General features: G+C 31.4%; 1 protein-coding gene across 2 annotated transcripts in view; it reads left to right on the forward strand.

The window, feature by feature from the left end:
• The window catches only part of LOC134845841 (uncharacterized), a 93,284-nt gene extending 78,210 nt beyond the window's left edge, over positions 1-15,074 (forward strand). The window contains exon 11 of one of the 2 annotated variants that reach the window (XM_063862937.1): positions 14,489-15,073. In XM_063862937.1, coding sequence (XP_063719007.1) covers positions 14,489-14,817 — 329 coding nt within the window. In that variant the 3' untranslated portion in view covers positions 14,818-15,073. Of the gene's footprint in view, positions 1-14,488 lie in introns of both variants that reach the window. The other variant, XM_063862936.1, reaches the window with a different exon arrangement.
• The last annotated feature ends 435 nt before the right edge of the window (positions 15,075-15,509 follow it).

Consider the following 15,509-nt stretch of genomic DNA (forward strand, 5'->3'; position numbering starts at 1 on the left):
CATTATCCCCCCACGCACACACACAACCCGAACCAGCGCCCCCCCCCCCCACTCCACTTGAAACATCCCCCCAACTGATTCACCCCGCCTGACAGTTACATTGATTGCTTCACCCCAATGTTACAATGTTTCACCACAAGATTCCGTTAACTGCTTACAACCCCCACCCCCAGTGTTTAACCCATTATCTCTCCACATGAATCACCCCCACTACAACAAACCCCCTCTCTTTCCACATCTAAACTTTTTACCCAACCTGACCATCTGAACCACTCTCTCCCCCACTTGAACCAAACCCCCCACTCCACTTGAACCATCCCCCCAAATGATTCACCCCACCTGACAGCCACATGAGTTACCCATTATCCCCCCACGCACACACACAACCCGAACCAACGCCTTCCTCTCCGGGTTTGAACTGCGGTCTGATTTTTTTGCGAGTTGAATCCCGTTTGGGTTCCGTGAGACTTTCTTTTTTTTGTCATGCTATTAGTTTGTGTTTTTGTGGCGTTAGTAAGCTGCGTTGGTTAGTTCAGCTCATTACATAGATCCTTCCAACCGGGTTAGAGGAAAGTTTGAAACGTGTGAAAACAAATTAGAGTTGTTATCAATGAAATTTAAAACTTGAAGTTCATTATTTAACAACTCTTCGTGGGCGAGCTGAGCGATTGTGGAAAGAGTGTGTGATTTATGGGCGAATGAAGGATTCAAACTTGTTTAAAAAACGTCTTGTAAAAAGGATAGTTTTCTTTAATTCATTGCAGGTTTTTGTGAATTTACTAAATAGAAATATTAATTTACTGCTATGGTGATTTAAACTTATGAATTTATTGCTTGGGAAGAAAATTTTGATTACTTCAGTTGTATACTCCAATTGTTAAATTGAATTTGAAAAGTTATAGAATAGAGTTTACAACTTTTTACTTGTTTTTATTTGATTTAGACGACTGAAAAATAAGTTCTAAAATTTGATTTAGTTCTAAAAAAAATAAAAGTGAAACATAAAATGAAGGTGTAGTAGTCTTTGAAATTTTCTAGTTTGATTTCTCAATTATATTTACAAAGGGTCGTCATCGGCAAAAAAATCCATTCGGAAAATTAGTGCGAATTGTGTCGCACGATGCGAGGAGTTTGGCAAGCATGAGGATGTCGTATTTAGTTTAGAGGAGAAGCCATACAAGCTCGAGTGCTCGGATGATTTTGTGCTCGCCATTTTTTAGGGAAAATTCATGCGTTTAGTTTTTGAACTAGGTTTTTTTGCTTGTGGTTGTATTTAGTATTATGAAAGTATTCTAGAATTTGGACTTTGATGGGCTGTATATAATTGAGGGGGACAATTAGTGGGCGGGATTCATCAACATGAAATTATCTGCTTAGTGGGCAGAATATGCACGTTTGTCTTATAGTTTATAGTTTTGGATGCCTCGCGTTTTTGTATTTTGTATACAATAGGTGAAGTTTAGGGAAAATGGTGAAGTTAGTAAGATATGTGTGAGGCGATCAGGGGGATGGGATAGGGAATAGAGTATCCGACCTCCGAGCTATGATTTAAGATAGGGAATAGATTTCCTATGTATTAAGATAGGGAATAGGTTTCCCAATTAAGATGGTAAGGTTTGAGATGGTAACTTTCACAAAAATTTTTGGCGCCCAATCTTACCATGTTTTAAGATAGTGTTTAGATTTCTCAGTAATCGAAATGATGTTCCTTATCTTCAATAATTGTTTCATAGACTCTTCCATTCTTTTGTTTTTTACTGATCGACCACTCAATTCAGTTGAACTATAAGAGCAATACTCATTGAAACTTCCAGATCAATTTCCATGATCCAGCTCCTCCTCAGTTTTTTCCGGAATAATCACCCAAACTTGTACAAAAATTACAACTTCTGAGACATTTTTAAGATTATTAATAATAATAAGACCCAGCTCATTGATAAAAATTGAACATTTTACTGCTAAAATGACTAAAAATGGGGTATATTTCTTTTAACAGTATATTAGATTGTATGATATTCAACAAAATCTTCTTCAAAACTGATGATTATCTCTCTGTTGCTTCTACAACAAAATTTTCATGGTTTTTTCGTAGAATTTTTCTATATCCTTAGCTTATTTTTGCTTTCTGCTTATTGCATGTTTTCGCTCTTGAACTCACTTTGCAAGAAATTTTAGTCAGAACTGTGGAATTTAGGAGAAAGTAGTATCAATTGAACAAACAATTTTTTGCAGAGATAAATTAGAACTAATATCGTTTAAATACTACCATCTTTTTTGTACATGTTCTCGTTTTAGGTTCCCTTGTTTAGTTGCTACAGCAAACTATTTCAGCAAAAACGCAACTTTTGAGATCATTAACTATCACTTTTCTTGCAAAATAATTTGTAATTCGCTTTTTGTTCTTGATTTTTGTCGGAAGTTTTCTCAAAAAAGTCAAAGTGAGAAAGAATTGCTGCTAATTTAAGTACTCTAAAGCACATGTATAATTTGAGAATATAAAGGTGTTTTTTTACGTTGAATTCTTAGAATAAGTTAAGAGCAGTCCTATTACTTATAATCTGCCAAGCCTTTAGAAGTAGCATTACGCAAGCGAACTAAGTTCCACATTTCTGCAACATTTATAACATCGAAAAGATCTGTTCTCTAAAACATCGATTAAGGAAAGGAAATCATTTATTAAGCAAAAACTCTATAATTCAACGTAATTTTCTAATTGAAGAAAAAAATTGAAGCTAAACAGAACTAATTTTTTACTGTTTTTCTATTTGAAATTTTTCTTGTTAAAATTAATAGAATTAAGAGATCAAACATCTGGTTTTGCTGAAATATTAGTTTGCTTAGAAATATTCAGCAGGCTCCATATTATTTTCTCCAAAAATCTTTCTACATCAAACTTTTTTATCCAAAAAAATGAAATGTAGATCTTGAGGGTACGTTTTTTATTTATGCTTCATGTATCATCTTCCAAAAGATGTTGGAGTTGGGTTTACTTCACAACAAATTATTTTCAAAAAATCTGAATTTTCATATAAGTTAACCTAGTATATCAATGATAAAAGTTTTTCCAAACATTACACTTTTATGTTGGATTTTTTCTCAAGATGTATTAAATAAGCTAAATTTTAAAAAAAACCTCGAAACTCCTAGTGAATTAAATTGAGTCTCTATCTCAATTTGATTTTTTCTCAGTTTCTGCTTCATCTACTATCTTCCAAATTAATCCAATTCCAACAAAGTTTTATTTGAAAATTGAGTTTTAGAGGGAAAATTGTATCATTTCAACGAACGTTCATTAATCCGAAGCAGAATTATTACCATAAATCCTTTTTGAAACACTTTTCTTGACCTAGAACTGTATATTGCTGTTTCAACTCTGAATTTCTATTTTCAAGTAAATTTTTGGTTGAGAATGATGTATTATTTTGAAATTTTCAAAAGCTAACAAAACATACTTTTTGCAGGTCAGTCATCAATTTCTTTTCTGAATCGTAGAAAAAAAAAGCAAAAGGAAACCATATTTCTTAGTAAATCAATCCCTAATAGCTGCTACGCACTACTCTTTGATTACTTTTACAAGCACTAAGCAAGGAAAACTTTAAAATGGTTATTAGATAAAACCTTTCAATTAATCGATGTTTTATAAATATTCAGTTTTTTATAGTATTTCAACAAACACTTAAGCACTCATTAGCGTATGTGATTCACTTTTACTACCAATTTATTGCAACAAAATCCCCGCAATCGGGCAACCAATGGAGTTTTCACAGTAGTTTAAAGATTTTCGGATCGACTTACATTGAAAGTTTCAGGACAATTTGAACTCGGTTGTTGCTGGTTTTATCATCAATCAGAACCTTTGATTATGACAGAACAAGAATAATGACAAAAAATTGTGAATTTTTTACTAAAAGTTTTTCAAATATAGTGTATAGACTTTTCAGATTCAGTAAAAAGTATTAATCAAAGTATTTTCTATTATGTTTTTATTAAAAATATATCAATTTTACCTTCTATTGGAGCGTGTTTTGAGACTGCTGAGCACGTAATTTAACATTATGTTCATAATGCTTCTTCTTGATATGATCAGTAAGTTCCTCGCTGCTATATGTATAAAAGTTACAATAGGAACACTTTAAAACATTAGAGTGCTTTCGATGTCTTGACGCATCTTTACGTGTGTATTCTCTTCCACATTCAAGACATGCAACTCTTTCGTTTCTATTCAGTGACGGCATCTCAAAGAAAAGAAAAAGAAAAAATGGGAGATTTAGATTATCCCAAATTTTCAGAAAAGAAAAGTTGAATAGGCTCAAAAAATGAATAAAAGTGAATAAAAACAGCAAGTTTCTTAAACAATTGTTTTTAACGTGAAAGAAAATCAGAATAGATATGCTTCTAAGCTTAGCTGAAATAAAAATCATCCAATCTAACTATGGAGTTTTCAAAAGTTTTGCTATCAACCAATCAGAATCAAGCATTCATTATAAGGAAACTTTGATTTTTTCTGATATCAACCAATCAGAATCGAGCTTCAATGGTCATGGAATTTTAAATAAATGTCAACCAATCAAAACTGAGTTCTACTTCTCATGGGTTTTTCAATAATGTTGATATCGTTTGTAGATATCAAGGATTTCTTCACAGGTAGTATTTGTGGTAATAACCAATCAGAATGAAGTGTTCACAGGTTTTAAAATACTGTGTAGATCAGCACCAAAATATTTTTAAGAAACTTCCCAATCAATCATTTTATATGAATTGTTCTAACATAACTAACTAACAAATACAGTTGACACCAAAATGAGATAAATGAGATTTCTTGTCTGGTTTATTTTGTTTTTTCATTGCTCAATTCAAATTTTGAAATTTCATTCAAAATTTTTTCGATTTGTTCTATTTCTAACTAGTGAAAAGAGAAATTACCAAAATATACATTTTTGTTGTTTTCTTTCTGGTATTTTGTAATATAAACAACCGAAAGTTTTTTAATTTTAGATAGTCGATTAAAAAATAATCTGACAAATCTAGATTTTGCATTTGTATCAATTTCAAAACAGTAATCGAAATGATGTTCCTTATCTTCATTATTTGTTTCATAGACTCTTCCATTCCTTTGTTTTTTACTGATCCACCACTCAATTTCTGTCCACCACCCTTTTTGTTCTTTGTAGTAGTTCAACCTTAAAATCTGATAAATGTTCATTTCAGACATTGAAAACGCTTTTGATAGAAACATATTTCTTACTGAATTTAACAAAGAAACTTGAAAAAACTCGAGTTGTTGAACCATTTTTACTTATTTTGGAAACAACATGAAATGTTTTTCCATTATTTAGAGACTGATTAGTTTTAAGTAAATTCTAGCCAATCAAAACCTCAAAATAAAGCAATTGAAAACAACCAATGAAATTCAGAAATCGAAAAATAATGATAATGTTACAACTAACTATACATTTTGTTTGCAATTTTGTCCAAATAAGACAAATTTTACTTAACTTTTGATAAAAGCAGTTATTGAATAATCTTTTCAGTAATTTCCTAAGCAAAATTGGAAAATCTCTTGATAAATGGAAGTGTTTTATGTCAATTTTGATTAAATTTTTTAAATTTGTCTGGCTTTTCCTCAGATATCCCAGCTCTAATTGTGCACTTCAGTGACAAAAGATAGTTTTGAACCAACAATATTTCAATTAACAAACATACAAAACATCACAAAGCCTTACTGAGGCTTACAATTGTCAACAAACATAAAGTCTCCCATAGTTTGGAACAGTTCTTTGAGTTCGTTCAAAGTATAGTTGACATAGGCAACTTGTTTCATTGCTTCATTATCTTTTGCAGTGAAGAGTCGAATCTGAATGTGGGGTGGATTGTTCACACTGTACTTCTTGATTGTGACACACACCCTCTTCATGTTGTATGTTGCTATTTCATATACTCTATTACAGATCTCCAGCTCCTGATCCAGAGTTGATTCTTTGCCAGATTTGGCTTCATATGTATATACGAGTCCAAGGTTTTCAGCATCGTGAATAACAGTATTCCGGATTGTCGATAATGCGTCTCCTTCTTTTTCACTTAGATAGACTTGTTGGGAATTTTCAATTTGTCCCGAATCGTTATTTTTTAATAGTTGAAAGCAGGGCTCAAAATGAAATTTCCCCTTGTAGAATTTTTTGAACCAAACAAATCCTCCAAATTCTTGTTTGATTTTTTGAGAACACAAAATAATTGGGACTAGTGTCTTTTTTTGAGTACATTTTTGAAGAACAGACTGATCAGATGAAGAAAAATGAGAAAAATGATTTTGAGACTAAATGAAAATGGAAGTAAGAAGTATGACTCATCATGATTTCCATATATGGAAGTAATACCAAGTATGGAATATTTTGTTTGAAATTTACATATACCGAAATCGCGTAGGCGTTACTTCTCCTATATAAATCCTTAATTTCAGCAAAAACATTCTTCCCAATAGCTGCTGCTATGTGTGATTGTTTTACTTGAACATTTGAAGACAATTGATTATTTTATCACAAAGCTTACATAATCTCTATGCACAGAACCATGACAATCAATAAAGCAATCAATAATCATGAACAAATCAGAATCATCTTTTGAGTTTTGAATTTTTCAAATTCTATCCAGAAACGCTGAATCAAGAGTTTGTGTGGAAGCCAGTTTCTGGTTGGAACATAAATAATGTCTCTTGAATTTTTTCCAAATTAGTCGTTTCTTTGCTATACTAGGCATCTTTTTGGCTCTTTTCCATCGTAAGTTATGTTGAACTGCTCGTCTAAGCTGATTGAACATTTCTCCGCATGACGTAACAATACTTGAATAGAATCTGTTTTTGAACAAAGTGTAAAGACAGTCAATTTCTTGATATATGTATACATATTTATCTAATCTCTGAAAAATTTGGCTAAGAGATATTCCTATTAAAACCAAATGGAACTTAGAATTCTCCAAAGAACATAATGAGTTGTGGGTAGAGAACTATGTGTCAAGCTCTTCCCAGTTTTTATTCAGATTATTGTAAATAATCGCTATTTATTTCCGTGTCCAGTGATTTTTTACGAAAAATACATAGTAACACGTGGGTAGAGACACAATAATCATGTGTTACTATGTATTTTTCGTAAAAATCACTGGAAACGGAAATAAATAGCGATTATTTACAATAATCTGAATAAAAGCTGGGAAGAGCTTGACACATAGTTCTCTACCCATAACTCATTATGTTCTTTGGAGAATTCTAAGTTCCATTTGGTTGTAATAGGAATATCTCTTAGCCAAATTTTTCAGAGAATAGATAAATATGTATACGTATATCAAGAATTGACTGTCTTTACACTTTGTTCAAAAACAGATTCTATTCAAGTATTGTTACGTCATGCGGAGAAATGTTCAATCAGCTTAGACGAGCAGTTCAACATAATTTACGATGGAAAAATGGAAAAGAGCCAAAAAGATGCCTAGTATAGCAAAGAAACGACTAATTCGGAAAAAATTCAAGAGACATTATTTATGTTCCAACCAGAAACTGGCTTCCACACAAACTCTTGATTCAGCGTTTCTGGATAGAATTTGAAAAATTCATAACTCAAAATATGATTCTGATTTGTTCATGATTATTGATTGCTTTATTGATTGTCATGATTCTGTGCATAGAGATTATGTAAGTTTTGTGATAAAATAATCAATTGTCTTCAAATTTGCTCTTAAAAGTTTACAAAGATAAACCTTTAAAAAACAAAGCTTTGGTTCAGGAACAATTTATACAATTGATCGAAAAAAAACAATTTACAATTCAATGGGAAACTTGAAAAAATGTGTAAAAAATCAAAAAAATGAGTTAATTTTCGAGTTCCTTGACACTTTCTTCTTCATGTGCCACACCATGTTTTCTTCTAAACAGAGCTATGTTATCCAGTTCAACCAACAATTTTTATGTCTTGTATCTTCTATCACGAATTGTTTCAATTTTTTGCCAGTCATATAGGTAGAAGATGTCAAACTCAACCATTTTTTCAAAAATAGTCATTTGTAGTCAATGTTCACTTGTAAGCAAATGAAAACTACTCCGTATCCCAGATCCACAACTTCATCAAAATATTTTTCTTTTGAATCATATGAAAACCCATACGTTTTTCTCGAAGGTGACTTAGACATAACCAATTCTTTTCTAAAATCTCTAACTCTTCTAGTCTCGAGCTCTCTCCATTCCGAAAGATCTATGATAATTTGCTCACTAGCTTGGTAGATTTTATTAAATTTGAGAATCTTGACAGTTTCGGTGCCAATTTCAAACTGGATGCAGTTACTCATCCGTTCTATTATGATTGGTTTCAAGATTTGAGATAGATTTCCGTTTCTTCTAACAATTCTTCTCATGTTGGTAAAATGAACTGAACTGCAGGAGATTTTCAATTGAAATAAAATATATAGTTTTTCAGCTGTAAATTGTGCTGAATTTCTCAAAAAAAAACTTTCTCATAAAAAAACTGAAAACTGAATTTTTTGTTGACTAAGATTTTTCAAAAGGGAAGAATTTCATTGAAAACTATTCCTATTATTCACAATCTTGGTTGCGTATCTTTATTGATATTTAAAAAACTAGCAAAATAACTAATATCCACAAGTTTTTTTCAACAACCTCATCACCTTAGAGTTAGTTCTGGTATTCTGATTGGTTAAATTTTAGTGATTGTTTCTAGAATTTAGAAGATTGTGCAAAATCTATTTGTTAATGTGTAATGACTTTTTAAAAAATTCAAGGATTTAACCTGAATTAGAAGATTCTAAAATGTTATGAATAAAGACGTCAATTTCTCTGTTGGAAATAATCCACAACTTTTACTGTTCTATAAAAGTTAAAGTGTAATGACGTCATTTTTTCAGGTGGAATTACTTTTTTATTACCTAAATAATTTAAAACACGCCTTCTTAGCTCTGTAGAGGAATCATGTCAGACCCTCTGAGTGGCTTTTTCAAATAATTTTTCTTATGATAATTGAACATTTGTTACAAGAATCTTGTCAAAAAAAATTTTTTTTTCCAGCTTGAACAGTTTTTAACATATAAATATAAAGAAAAAATTATTTTTACGTGTACCAAAAATTCTCTCAAGAGTTTTTGCAGAATGCAAAAAAAATATAAGAATTTTTTTTGGTAAAATGCACGTTTTTTCTTGGTTTTTTCAAAAATTATGTAAAATTTTAATTTTATTTTTGAGTGATGCGGCAAAAAACGCATGTTGACTTATTGCTTAGAAAACTTCTATATTGATGACTTTTTTCGCTATTCCCTATGTTAATATCTTGGTTTTCAATTGTTTCTGATGAACAGACATGCAAAAATTAGTTTTCTGATGGATTATATTTTGAATAAAAATTTCATAAAGATTAGTAATTAACTGTGCAAGAAAAATTGTAATTATTTATTTCGGCAAGATGGCAAAAATGTTTCAAAGCGTATGCGAATTTTGTTTCAATTTTTTGGACAAAATGCGGAAAGTGCTTTAGTTTTTTTGACAAAATGCAAAGTGTTTCAATTTTTTTTGACAAGACGCGAAAAGTGTTTCAATTTTTTTGACAAGATGCGAAAAGTGTTTCATTTTTTTGACAAAATGCGAAAAATGTTTCACTTTTTTCCTACAAATGCGAAAAAGGTTTCATTGTTTTTGACAAAATGCGAAAAGTGTTTCACTTTTTTTGACAAGATACGGAAAGTGTTTCAATTTTTTCGACAAAATGCTTAAAGTGTTTTACTTGTTTCCTACAAAATGGGAAACGTGTTTCATTGTTTTTGACAAAATGCGAAAAGTGTTTCAATATTTTTGACAATATGCGAAAAGTGTTTCACTTTTTTTGACAAAATGCGAAAAAATTTTCTATTTTTCCATAAAGTGCGAAAATGGTTGAGTTTTTTTGTCACGATGCAAAAACTATCAGGTATTTTTCACTTGTGTATTATTTTTTATAGTGTTTTTCCGAATATGTGTGCAAAATTGTTCGAGTTTCTTAACAAATGTGCAAGTTCGGAACACTAAATTAAGTTCTTATTGTTTTTCAATCAACCCTGAACCTCTCATTTTTTCTCATAATTAAAATGAAATTGAAGAAATTAATTAATTACAAAGAACAAAAACAACACCAAACAACAATTATTTACAAAGACATTTAATCAAAAAGCTGTCGAGCAGCAGAAGAGTTCTGGAGGTTCTCTATAGAATGCAGAGCTGGACGAGGTTCCATTGCTGATGGTTGTTGTGGAGCTGGAGGCGACATTGTTTCTGAGAAACCCTCATCTTCATCTATTGTGATGGGGTTTTAGGCTGATCCCACTTCCTCCCACGGAAAGAGGAAGTCGTCGACTGTTTGAGCTACAAATCTTGAGTCAGGAATCTCGGGGTAGTTCATTCCCACATGATCAGAAACTTCCTCCATCATTTGCATTTCTTCAAGTTGGTTCTCTGTGATGGGAACTTGCATCATATGATGTTCGTTGAAATCCCTTCGCATCACTTCCACCGTGTGCCAGATTTGGATTGAGATGTCCATTCGTGCCAGAAAAACTTCAGAAACTGTTTCTCGCACTTGGATTTGTACTAAATCAGGCGAAAATTCTACAGAGTATATGAGGTTGCTGTTTTGCACTGAGAAAAACATTTTGAGCAATAAATTGAGTAAAAGTGTAAAAACAAGAAAGAGCTGAGAGAGGGGGTAGCTGACGGAAGATAAGTTGAAATTAAGATATTTAGAGCTGATAGAGGAGGTAGTTGACGGTAGTTAAGTTGAAAACAAAATGATTTTTAGTTAGGAGTTAGGGGTACCTTCAACTCGAATGTGTGGGTTTAACCAATCAAAATTGATTTTCCTTATTTGGATTGTAGTCGTGTCCAATCAGATTTCGGCTTCCTTCCTTTTATGGAATTTTTGAATAAAAGTCGTGTCCAATCTGAAGCAAAGTTCCATTTTGGGCATTGTCGTTTCCAATCACAAGAATATTCATTTTTGATCTAGTTGTCGTATGCAATCAGAGGAACTTATTAAGAACTTGAATCTTCCAAATAAGTAAAAATATACACAGAAGCAATTGCAGCAATAAATGACCAAAAGTTGTTTGCCTTAAAAATAGGAAATTTTGCTGATACAAGTAACAAAAGAATAGCAAACAAGCAGCTTCTCTACAAATTTTTTGATCAAGATCATTGAAATTTTTGTATGTAATCAATGAGAAATTGCTGATTTTCAAGTAGATAGTCAAGTTCTTTAATTTTTATGTAAATTTTGGAGGATAACTCAAAGTTTATGACTTTTTCAAAGCAAAAATTTGGAAGTCTGATTCCAAACCTAATCAAGCAGGAATTTGAACATTGAAAATCCTTAAAGAAAAGAAGGAATAGAGAATTTTGCTGGGGAGTTTTTACAAATTTGGGTATTGGGTAGGGGATAAAAAGAGATTTTGATATATTATCGTACGACTTTTTGATTAATTTCAAATTCTCGAGAATAAACAAAACTTCTTTCCTGGTGAGGTGTAATTCAGCCGTAAGTTTGAAGCTTTGATACGCATTATGTGGATCAAAAGTTAACCCTTTGATTGAGTAAGTTTCTCTGAAGAGACCTTTACTTAGTCGGAGAATTCTATTTTGGACAACATAAACGTCCAAAAAATTTTGCAAAAAGTAAGATTCAACATCTATTTTATCAATAGGAAAATCAATTGGAATTTTTTTTTCTTGTTAAGTAACTCGAGGAATATCGGATGTTTTTTGATAAAAATTTTTCAAATAATGATAAAGTTTTTTTTTAAATAAGAAACAGTTCACTTTTGGAAAATGCTGGATTCTGATTAGTTGATTTCTAACAAACAGTGTTACCAAAAAAATAATCAATTCCGATTGTTTGATATCAAAATTTTGGAAAAACCCATGAGAAGTAGAACTCAGTTTTGATTGGTTGACATAAAATTTATTAAAAATTCCATGATCATTGAAGCTCGATTCTGATTGGTTGATATCAAAAAAGATAAAAATTTCCTTATAATGAATGCTCGATTCTGATTGGTTGATAGCAAAATTTTTGAAAAATCTATGGTTAGATTGGATGATTTTTATTTCAGCTAGACTAGATAGCATATCTATTCTGATTTTCTTTCACGTTAAAAACAATTGTTTAAGAAATTTGCTGTTTTTATTCACTTTTATTCATTTTTTGAGCCTCTTCAACTTTTCTTTTCTGAAAATTTGGGACAATCTAAATCTCCCATTTTTCTTTTACTTATTTAGATGCCATCACTGAATAGAAACGAAAGAACTGCATGTCTTGAATGTGGAAGAGAATACACACGTAAAGATGCGTCAAGACATCGAAAGCACTGTGTTGTTTTAAAGTGTTCCTATTGTAACTTTTATACATATAGCAGCGAGGAACTTACTGATCATACCAAGAAGAAGCATTGTCAACATAATGTTAAATTATGTGGTCAGCAGTCTCAAAACACACTCCAAGAAAAGATAAAATTGATATGTTTTTTTTTTAAATAAAAACAAAGTAGAAAATTTTTTGATTAATATTTTTTTACTGAATCTAAAAAGTCTATACACGATATTTGAAAAATTTTTAGTAAAAAATTCACAGTTTTTTGTCATTATTCTTGTTCTGTCATTTTCAAAGGTTCTGATTGATGATAAAACCAGCAACAACCGAGTTCAAATTGTCTTGAAACTTTCAATTGAAACCGATCCGAAAATCTTTAGTCTACTGTAAAAACTCCATTGGTTGCCAGATTGCGGGGATTTTGTTGCGATAAATTTGTAGTAAAAGTGAATCACATACGCTAATCACATAGTGCATTAATCAAGACATTGATAAACTTGCATACAAAAAATAGTAATTTTCATTGTTCTGTGAAGCGATAATTGTGAAGCGAAAAGGAAAAAAAGCAAACATTAGTGTATCTAGAGCTACATTACGCACAAAAAAATTTTGAAAAATGTTTGTCTGAGTACAAAATTCGATTTGCGGATAAAAAAAATGGGGCAATTTTAAAATTACTTTAAAAAATTTGGGGCAATTTCAATAAACAAAAAAGTCGCTTTTTTCCATCACCCGACTGTAATATTAGAATCAAACAGCCGCAGAAATTCCCGCACTGACAAAAATGGATTAGGATTGATTTTAGTATGAAAAAATACGTTGATTAAATTTAGATCGATTTTAGTATAAAAAAAGTACGAAGATTAAATAAAAAAAGATGAAGATTGATTTCAATCGATTTGAAATCGATTTAAATTGATCTGAAATCGCAGCTAAAAAAATGATCCAAATCGATTTTAAATCAATTTAAATGCATTTTTTCCAGTCTGAAGTTGTTTTCATTTTTAAGGGGAATAAAATGGATTTAAATCGATTTAAATTGATTTTATGCATTCTTCTTGCCTATGATTTTTCATTTTTCATCTATAGCGTATAGTAGCATAAAAAAGACCAAATGAAAAGACCAAAATATTGATAAAATTCTATGATTTTCTTGCATATTTTTAGTTGAAAAACTGATCTATTTTTACCCTTTTCTTGATTCGTTTCATAAGTTGTTGCTTAAGATTTTATTTACTTTCATGTTTTTCTATAATTTTATTGCATATTATTGAGATCGCAATTTAATTTTACCTGACCCTTTTCTGGTTTGTTACAGAAGATTTTGCCCATAATCTGATTTACATGGTTTTTTATGATTTTATCGCAAATTTTTGAGTTTAAAACCTGATTTATGTGGATCATTTTAATGAAATCTGTAACATCTGGCAAGAGTGTTTATGTTTAAAAAATCGAGAATAAAAAATTCCAACAGTTTTTTCAAAGGATATGTTTTTTCGCAGTGTTAGCAAAAAAAATCGATTTTAGAAAAATCGAAAAATCCATCGAAATCGATTTAAATCGATTTTTTAAGCACTTAAATCGATTAAAATTTTCAAAAAGATCAATTTAAATCGATTTAAAATGGATTTAAGTGAGATTCTGATGGGTTTAAGTGAGATTCGGATGGATTTTAGTGAGTCAAAAAATCCATCGAAACCGATTTAAATCGATTTTTTAGACACTTAAATCGATTTAAATTTTCAAAAAGATCGATTTAAATCGATTTAAAATCCATTTAAGTTCGTAAAATGTACATGGTTAATCGATTTGGATCGACCGGAAACCATTTCTGTCAGTGCGGGTTAGTTTATTTCTCTTTTCAACCATTTTTCGAAATTGTACGAAAACCTTATGACGAACAATTTGCGATAAATTTTATGTATAGAATTGTATGACAAGCATTTTCGGTGTATGGAGGTCAACCCGGGTTAATTTAAAGCTTAATATGACACTCTCTCAAGTGATGTTTTTGTGAAAGAATTATTCTTTGTAATTCTGTTCGTATAATGATTTCACTCGGAAACATTTTATTTTTATGATTGTAATTATATTATTTTAAGAATTCAACGAAAGACTTCCGGACCAGTTGGTCTCTCTGGCTGCCAAGTTTGACTGGGAAGAGAAGCAGTTTGAGTGGAAAACTAACTGGATGTCATCACTAAATATATCTGGCATATCTCCTTCCTCCTCGCCCCAAATAGTGCCCTACGGACGCCCTTCTTGGGTTGGGTACGACTACGACGAGCCAGATAGAGACAACTACCCGCTTCTCGCGCTGTCGGCCAAGGACGAAAACAATGGCGTGTACGAACTGAAGCCATACTTCCCTCCAAGATACGATTACTTCTACAGGAATGGTTACAAGGCGCCCATTCTCTGCAGAGCATAATAAAAGCAGACATATTGATAAACACCCAAAATGACTTCGAAAAACACTCCAAAACACCCAAAATGACTTCGGGGAGATAGCTCAATAGGTACTTGAGACATGTTTATAATCAGTTGAAAATAGTTTGAATGATATGAAATCACAAACCAGATTCTCCAACTAAATCACTAAACTTAGTATACTAACAATATCGAAGCTCAAAAATTACAAGAGAGTGTAAAAAGAATAAAAAAAAAACTTAAAAACTGAGGAAAGTAAAGCTAATTGTTTCTCTCCTAAAAGGAAACAAGTTCTGGCGTACAACATTAAGGTGGTGCGGAGAACAGGTTTTGCTATTCAGATACAAGGCTAGAGCATCAACCCTGGTATTTTGCCTTCCTTGATGAGGCAATAGTCGCCCAAACAAAAATTTACAATTTTTTTTTTTTTAAATCAAATTTCGATTTTTTTTTATTTTTCAAAATTTTTGTCGATCACGCATATAAAATAAATTTCAATCGGTCAATTGATTGCTTAATTGATCGGTTTCGTCTTTCGTATGTTTTACAAATCACCTGAGTTCAAACAAAAATGGTATCCAGGCATAAGATTTCAAGTTTAAACAGAAACACGAGAATTGCGTGGTAGGGGAAAACGAAAAAGAGTTGAATCGCCGTTTCTGATCATAAAATTCAGGAGCGGATCAAGGACTG

The sequence above is a fragment of the Symsagittifera roscoffensis genome, chromosome 5, assembly GCF_963678635.1.
Source record: "Symsagittifera roscoffensis chromosome 5, txSymRosc1.1, whole genome shotgun sequence".
Lineage (NCBI taxonomy): Eukaryota > Metazoa > Xenacoelomorpha > Acoela > Convolutidae > Symsagittifera > Symsagittifera roscoffensis.